The following is an 8,491-nucleotide window of genomic DNA, read 5'->3' as shown; positions in this document are numbered from 1 at the left end:
CTCCATAGCTACCAAGCTCCATCACCAGCTTAAACAAGAAAACAACCACGACACACATACACGCTGAAAACAGTGAGGAGTTCACAAGCTCGTTTAACACTTTTTCGGCGAGTCTCAAGTTTTTCTGGTCGAGTTTCGATGACTATTCTGCTGGTTCCTTGTCGAGGTTGAATCCATCTTAGAGTTCGTTTGCGAGATCCGTACAACACCATATATTGAAGTGTCGGGTTCTTAGAGGTCCTTGGTGAAAGCTTTCCGTTTAGTCGTTGATTCGAGTTTGCCGCTGAGGTCGTCATCGAGTTTTCCGGTCAGTAAAGGCCCTGCTAGCATCGCCGACGTATGTTCCGGTCGGGCGTTGGTCAGTTGTTGGCTTGCCGTTCAAGGTCCGTTGGGATCCTTCTCACTATTTTAGATTCCTCTGTACTAGAAGACTTCAGTTTTTTAATTAAAAGGTCAGTTCCTTCCTTCACGACATTAATCCATTTTCGAATAGTTTTGATGGACTTTGTTGGTGCACCGCTGCTTTATTTTCATTGATTCTTGTTTTAGAATAACGTATATCATTAGTAGTGTATGCCTTAACTGCTGATGTTTGGTTGTTTCTGTGAATTAACTTTCGTTGTGTAGAACCAGGATAAGTATACGCCTTAGCAATAATTTGAGACGTAGGTTTAATGTTTAAAACACGTAAGAGCGATAAATAGACTATAAGAGATAACGACGAGACTATTTTGTTTGGATTAAATCACATTAGTTTGGATTTGTGTCATAGTTTAATTACATATTGGTCTAATAGGTAGAAATGATCATTTCTGATAAATTGATAGCATAAAAAATAAGTGCGTAGTTGCTTTAGGTGCGCTATTTAATAATTTACTTTCCTAAACTCGGGTGCGCATTTATGTGACCCAAATCCAAATCTCAACAATGTTATATGAAATGTGTTGCGAACTACGGGTGCATTTATGTGACGTGGTTCGAGACATATTTTAAATGACGTTGCAATCTTCCTAAAAATGAATAAAAGCGGCTAATAAGTTAAAATGGCACCATAGGCTAAAACATGTATTAAAATCAGATAATAGGCCAAATATAACAGTCGAGCGACCGTGCTAGAACCATGGAACTCGGGAGTGCCTACCACCTTCTCCCAGGTTAACAGAATTCCTTACCCGAATTTCTGGTTCGCGGACTATGGTACAAAGTCATTCTTTCCTCGATTCGGGATTTGAACCGGTGACTTGGGATACCATAAATTATCCCAAGTGGCGACTCTGAATTTTTAATAAAATGATCCCGTTTCGATCGTCACTTTAAGTTGGAAAAAACTCCCTTATATACTCCTCTTCCGGGGGTGTAGGTAAAAAGGAGGTGTGACAATGCAGATTCGCATACAGAGTGTATCGCAAAAACAGAGTATGAAAAATTTGAAACGAAGCCGACGATAATTATGAATGTGCGTAATTTGTGTTGTGGAAGATCTGGAAGAATATTTAATTCCCCAATTTTAGCGCGCCTAAATAAGGAATTCTACAGCTACAATGATTTCTTATTTAATGCATTGTCTATATTTTGTAGAAATACTATTAGCATGAAGGGTAATATGCATACTATGAATATATTTGGTAATATAGTTTCCTATATGGTATAGGAACGAAAATTTCCCTATAAAGAATAGTCGATATTACAAATTTTCCCGCTTTAGAATCGTCTAAAGTTTGGCTCTGCCAAAGCGTAACTTCAAACCTCAAGTCTGAAGTTTGAACGACAATCAAATTCGGACCAGCAGTTTGAGGTTCGACCTTGGTGCAAAAATTGCACGGGGCGCCTATTTGGTCGCCCCCATTTAATCTATACCCATTTTTTAAAAAACTTTTAACTTGTACCCACTTTTTAAATAACTTCAGCTCCCTTTGTCCTCCTCCTTTTCCTCCTTCATTTTCTTCTTCTTCTTCTTCTTCTTCTTCTTCTTTCTTCTTCTTCTTCTTCTTCTTTCTTCTGCTGCTATTTTCTATCTTGCAACCCCAATAACACAGAGTTCTTCTTTAGGCTATCAAGTGTGATCACTCCTTTGTCACCATCCATTAAACTTCGGTACCCTTCAAAAGCCAGACGTTGTGCTTATTGTAGATCGAGTTAATGAGTGGATATTTACAACATGGATGCAATATATTCTTAAGGAAGTTTTCTGGTGAATATTGGAAAGCCATATTCCAATTAAAGACTAAGTCAGATGAGGAATTTCTCTACTATTTCTTAGAACTTGCGTTCAAAGGATGTTTGCTTGTTTGGAAATTCTATTTCAGACTTAGTCAGTCTTTTCATTCGTCAAAATGAGCTATTAAAGCACTGCCCAGATTGCTCAGAAATGCTTAACAACAATGGACAAAATGCTATGTATGTTGCTATATTGAACACTTTATAGCTGAAGTTCCCCTGTTACAAAGACAAAAATTTCAGCTCTTGTATATAATATTAATAGATGGTAAAAAACTTCAGCTCTAGAGCTGAAGTTTTTGTGTTGTAACTGGAAACTTCAGCTCTAGTATGTAATATTAATAGGTGGTAAAAAAACTTCAGCTCTAGAGCTGAAGTTTCCCAGTTACAACACAAAAACTTCAACTCTAGAGCTGAACTTCAGACCCCGCGCTACTAGAATGCTGAAGTTTTGCGTGATTGACTTTGCTACTTCAGCCCTGTATGCTGAAGTTATGCGAAAAAGCGAGTACGCTTGTATTTTTTTTTTGCAAAGCGGACACAAATTAAAATATGACACAAAAAGCGGGTATAGATGCAAATGTCCCGACCTTGGTAGAACCCAACTTCACCCAAACCGAATTTGAACTTTTGACTATTAAAATTTCGGACCTTCACATCTAAAGTTGAGTCCTACTAAAGCTCAACTACAAACCTCTAGTTAAATTTTAGATAGTTTTAGATACTAGATATTTTAGATAAGGGCCAACATGCCCCTGAACTACTGAGAATAGAGCAATTATGATTTATAGCCTCCTTTGCTTTTTAGCACAAAAATGCCCTCACCGTCAGCCAAGTGGAGCACATATGCCCCTGCTCGCTAACCGAGCCCGCATCAGATATATCCACATAAAATAATGTTTCTTGTGCTGAGTTGGGAAAAAAATAAATATCCGTAATTTTGATCTCATTTCCTACGAAAAAGCAGTTAAATAAAGGGGGGGAACGAAAAAAATTGTTAGGCCTAAAATTTTGAGTTAAAACTACACGGCAATTGGAGAGCCTATTCATCATATTATCCTTTGAACGAAGAGAGCTGGCCACAATGGCATGCCATTAGATGAGCCTGTTCATCTTCTTCGAACTGCAATGATGTGCTCTTTGCACTCTCAAAATTAGCATGAAATTAGGTGACTAAGAAACCTATTCTTCTTCAGAAGTTGCATAAAGAAATAGTCCAAGAGATTAAAAGATTCAGGTGGTGTTGCTGCCATTTGTATCACCAGTTTTAGTTTCTTCATTAGCACTGCATTTCCCTTCTTCCTCTACTTGTGATTTATTCTTTTTTCTGGCAACTTTGTGTGAGTACTTAGCAAAAGCAGCAGAAAGTGCTGACTTGACAGTTAGTTCGTTTTCTTTCTTCTCACAATTGCTTGTATCCCCAACTTCCTTCTCATCCTCCCTTGTGCTGCTGGAGCCAGGATGAGATTCATTAGCAACTGAAGTTTCTGGAACACATTGCCGTTTTGGCACTTCTCGTTTGAAAGGTTCATGAAAAGTGTCGTACAGGCGTTTTACCTGATCCATTACAACGCCAATGAGTAAGTCAAATTGAACAAGTCATTTGCGATAATACTGAAGCACTCTGAGGAATCTTAATAACTACCTCATTGACTTTTTGTTCCTCTTGTTAGAGATTTGTATGTCAGTAGAAAATACAAGAACTTCGAGTGTAAAGAGATAATTTATTGAAACCGGAAATAAAGTGGATCAAATGGAAGAAATAGAAAGTGAGGATTCACATAGCCGACCGTAACTAGTTTGGGATTGAGGCACAGGTGTTATTGACTTTTCGCTTCTCCAAATCCTCCTTAAGATTGCCACCAGCCATAAAACATTTCTATAGTTACAACGCAACCAAAGATGCAACAAGACAAGACAATTGCCTAAACATATTAGTAGCTTTAAGTATTAGTGATGCCTATGGTTAGACACATGAGCTTTCTTAATATAATTTGAGACGACAACCAGCAACAAAATAGCCTTCTCACTACCCCAAATGAAAAAGTAATCGAAACAAAACCGTAAAGAATCTACACCGAACACACACAAAAGAGCAACAAAAGGGAAGACCAGAAGAAAACATTGAAGTAGAGAAACAAGAAGCTGAGAACACGATCACATGGAAAGATACCTTGCGCTCTCCTATGCCAGGGCATCGAGCAAGATCTTCCATAGATGCATCCATAACATGAGAAAGAGACTGCAAAGAATGCCAGTGTCTTAGGAACTGACTTGAACAGACAAATCCATATCTAAACCTTACACTGCAATTTCACACATACCCCAAATGTCGAGCCAAGAGTCACAACATCTGTTTTGTTAACATGTCTTACTGCTGTGAGAGCATGATTCAGCTACAATAAAACATAAACCACAATTCAGTGTGCTCATTACCAGAGGGCTTTGAGCAAAAAATCCATTCACGATTATTTTCTTTTCAGATAAGTTCCTGATTACGAAAATTTAATCCGATTCACTGAAATCAGAAAGTATTATATCATAAACTGTAATCAATCAAGAAACATACCCGTGATAGGTAGTCTGCATCCAGTTGGCCCTGAATGAGATCAGCGGGCTTATTTTCATAAACCTTTACCGTCTCCAAGTACCGTCCGCATTCTTCCAAACTAAAAGAAAACTTAAAGAACCTTAGGGTGATTGCCAAACTACTTTAAACAAATGTTCAACAGAACAATAACAACTAGTTGCCTGAGGCATAAGATTTTTCTCAAATGATCCTTGTGTGGTACAAGGAAAGACGTGATGATGTGCAGTCATGAGTCATGACATTAAAGAAAGCAGAAACACCTTGGAGGAATTCCAAGATGTTTCTAGGTTACCATACCACTTCGTGAATAAATTTACCTGAACATAAGACGTACCTCCAACCACATAACAGAGTGCAATCATGAAGGAGTGAAGTTCTGGTAACTTCAAGTAAAGGCTTGACCACATCTTCCTGGACCCAAAGATAACCATGAGCATGAGTCAGGCTATTGTACAAGCATCACAATGCAAAAACACAAAGAAGTCAAAAGTATTAAGGGCTTACGACATCAACATGGCACAAAACTATGCGGAGCCTAAAGTTCTTCTGCAATTCTCTTATCCGGAAATACAAGTAGTCTGGATGAAGCAGATGATACCGGAGGCTACGCCAAAAAAGGGGGGAGAAAGAGAAGGGCACAATGTCAAATATAAGTAGAAATGCACGTTCAAGAAGAATAATAACATGTATATTTCCACAACATCATCTGCCAAGTCAAGCTTAACAACCAATCATTATAAGAAAATAAAGCAATCATTATAAGAAAATAAAGCAATCATTATAAGCATTCAAAAACAGGCAACTATTATTAGACTTTACTATGATTCTTGCAATAGATTGCGTGAAAGATGAACTCAAATTGGAAGCACTTACGAACCTTAAATAAAGAGCACAAGTGTTCTGGCCCAATAAGTAGTCACAAACAATATCTGCAAAAGCCCACCTCACATTCCTGATATGTTTTAGCAACGGATTGCCCTTCTGCATTCCAATAGAAAGAACAGACTTACATGCTCCCGTGAAAGTAGACTGGCTAAATTTAAAATTTTGAGAAAGTCCAGTTATGCGTCTTTTGTTTTGATGATTTGACAAACTTCATGAGAGAACCAGATAAGGAACCTAATACAATTAGTTCCCTGGCATTCAGAGTAACTAGTCAGATGTCTGGTTCAATTCTCAATGAAATCAGATAAGGGAACATCAGAGGGAACAAATATGGATCAGTTCCCTGGTCGTCGTACAATCAACTCTACAGCTGTAAAAGTTGTTGCACTGTACCGTCAGGCAGCAGTACAACAACACAATTGAAGCTTGCTAAGGTCAAACTAAAGGACGCTTTATTGCATCATCCTTGATGACATCACACACTCATATTATCAACATGAGGCAAGGGATTTCATCTCTCTAACACTTGCAAATCAAAAGATAATATTCTCTCAAGTGCTAGCCACCACTCTCTCAAGAACAAAGTTGTTGCAACTTCAAGGACTAGATTCAAAGATTGAAGATATCTTAAGTCCTTAAGTTTGTTGGGTCTTTGTTATTTTGTTCTTCATTTGTAATCCTACACTACTTTCAAGAAGTGTATTTGTAGGATAGATTTAACCCATGGTTTGGTTTAGTTTCTTAACTAGAGTTAGTCAATGTTTGTTGCTTTGTAATAGAGTTATTGCAAGGGGCGTACAATAGAGTTATTGCAAGGGGTAAGGGATTAAGAGTTTAATTCCTCGATTGCAATAGGTTGTAATCTGAAGTTTGCTCGGCTTAGTGGAGTTGAAATCATACTAGGGTAGGTCGTGGTTTTTAATCCCTTGAGCAAGGAGTTTTCCACATAAATATCAGGTGTTCTTTATTTAATGCCGATTTACGAACAGATAGAGAACGTGGTTCCCTATACTGTTTGCTTTTATTGGGAACTGATACTGGTTCTCTATGCAGTTTGGGACTCTTAGCTTCTATCCGTCCTCGAATTTATCCAGATGCAATGTTGAAGAGTATATGAAAGCAAATTAAATCTTACCTGTCTATGACTCACAAGTATAGCATTTCGATTAGCTGAAGTTGAGGGCGTGGACGATGGTGATGATGATGTGGGAACGTCTGAATTATTAGTTGGTCTAAAGTCCACAAAAAAAAAAGGTGAAATTAAATAGAAACCATAAAACAATCAGAGTTTCAAATGTACGATGTATACAGACAGCGAGACAAAACAGAGATATTGCGTGTGAAATGACAAAATTGACCTGATATTGGCGGTTTGGGAGGGGGAAGGGGAAGAAGAAGAAGAAGAAGGCTGAGCCGGAGGAGGACGTGGAGGTGGGGAGTAGAATTCGGAGTTTTTGACGAATTTGAAGGCTTGAGTGAAAGAAGGGGTAGGGTTGAAGAGAGAAGACGGCGTCGTTTTGGGCTGAGAACTCTCCATTACTTCTTCGTAAGAAGGTATCTGTATCACAAAGCTCTTCTTCTTCTCTGCTCCTCCTTCCTGCTCTTCGCCTTCCATTTCGTTGCTGCTTCTTGTCTTCTTCAGTCTGCTTTGTTTTCTGTTTCGCCGCCATTTTTTCTGATTTTCTCGCACCAAATACTATTCCCATATCAGCCCGGCCCGGCCCGGCCCGAGCCGCCTCTCTTTTAATGTTTATGCTTATTTTGTCTCTAATTTTGAAGCGTGATTGCGTGAGGACTACTCTCGCTACACAATAGTTTCTCCGGTCCAAATTAATTGATTTTTTGACTTTTTTCTTGTGGTCCAAAATAAATGATCGTTTTCAGATTTCAAAAATAAATTAATTATTTTTTTCCTACATTATCCTTGGAGTAATTAATGTTGGAGTATGTGTTAGGAGTGTTTATGTGAAGAGATAGTAAATGTTAATATGGTCAATTTCATTGCTAATTAATGTTAAAAGATGAATTTCTTAATATGTGTGAAAACAATAAAAAAATCACTTATTTTGGACCGAAAGGAATAGTAAATAGTAGGAGTAGTAAATAAATACAAGCATATTCCAGTCGATCGAACTTACATCAGTTACCCTTTTTAATACTTTTTTTTTTGGTAATAATAAACTGTAAATGATTACTATATATAACACACAAATCCATTACACCTAAAGAGCACCCCTATCTCATAACCACCTTCTCCAAAAGGGTATCATGACTATAGAGGCCTCAAACAATCAAAATCTAGTTACACATTCTGTTAATCAAGAAAGAACATCTGTGAGCCCTCTTTAAGATACCGTCAAAATTCTCTATAACAGCATCCATATATAACACTCATTCGCTACAAAAGTCAAGTTTTCTTTAGAACCGATTTTTTAAATTATATTTTACCTCTTTATAATAACTTTTTACTTATAGCAGCAACAATCATATTTATAACAGAAATGCTCTTTGTAAAATTATTCCTTTATAACAGTCATATAGAAACTTTAAGATCACTACTAATAATTCTAAAAATATGCATACAATATTTTCAATTAAACAAAATTTCTATCTTGCATAAGATATAAGATTTGAAGATTTATACATGATATCTTTTCCATTGGACAAATTCCCAAAAATATTTAGATAGAAAATTTAACTATTAAGCTCTTAGATTGTCTTTTTCAAGGAAAAGCTATTGGATACGTATTTGTTAAAAGTTTGGATACGAATCTTCGCTAATCCAAGCGTTGTATCGCT

At 37.3% G+C, this 8,491-nt stretch overlaps 1 protein-coding gene across 1 annotated transcript; it reads right to left on the bottom strand.

The window, feature by feature from the left end:
- Window positions 1-3,130: 3,130 nt before the first annotated feature.
- LOC107776580 (DNA excision repair protein ERCC-1) lies at window positions 3,131-7,404 on the bottom strand. The gene is made up of 9 exons (XM_016596493.2): window positions 7,051-7,404; window positions 6,828-6,924; window positions 5,685-5,788; window positions 5,312-5,411; window positions 5,142-5,218; window positions 4,787-4,886; window positions 4,542-4,613; window positions 4,391-4,459; window positions 3,131-3,774 (listed from the first exon to the last, which is right to left on the bottom strand). The coding sequence occupies exons 1-9, from the start codon at window positions 7,305-7,307 to the stop codon at window positions 3,451-3,453; spliced, it is 1,200 nt and encodes a 399-aa protein (XP_016451979.1). The 5' UTR covers window positions 7,308-7,404; the 3' UTR covers window positions 3,131-3,450.
- Window positions 7,405-8,491: the final 1,087 nt, after the last annotated feature.

The sequence above is a fragment of the Nicotiana tabacum genome, chromosome 6 (genome assembly GCF_000715075.1).
Source record: "Nicotiana tabacum cultivar K326 chromosome 6, ASM71507v2, whole genome shotgun sequence".
Taxonomy (NCBI): Eukaryota; Viridiplantae; Streptophyta; class Magnoliopsida; order Solanales; family Solanaceae; genus Nicotiana; species Nicotiana tabacum.
This window is presented reverse-complemented; position numbering and strand designations above follow the sequence as displayed.

What these genes read in the sequence shown, in the direction of transcription:
- LOC107776580 (XM_016596493.2), bottom strand. Translation starts at nt 7,307, where the DNA reads ATGGAAGGCGAAGAGCAGGAAGGAGGAGCAGAGAAGAAGAAGAGCTTT. An exon ending in TCCCAAACCGCCAATATCAG is followed by an intron (nt 6,925 to 7,050) that starts GTCAATTTTGTC and finishes TGTGGACTTTAG; the next exon opens with ACCAACTAATAATTCAGACG. An exon ending in CTCTTGGCTCGACATTTGGG is followed by an intron (nt 4,460 to 4,541) that starts GTATGTGTGAAA and finishes CATTCTTTGCAG; the next exon opens with TCTCTTTCTCATGTTATGGA.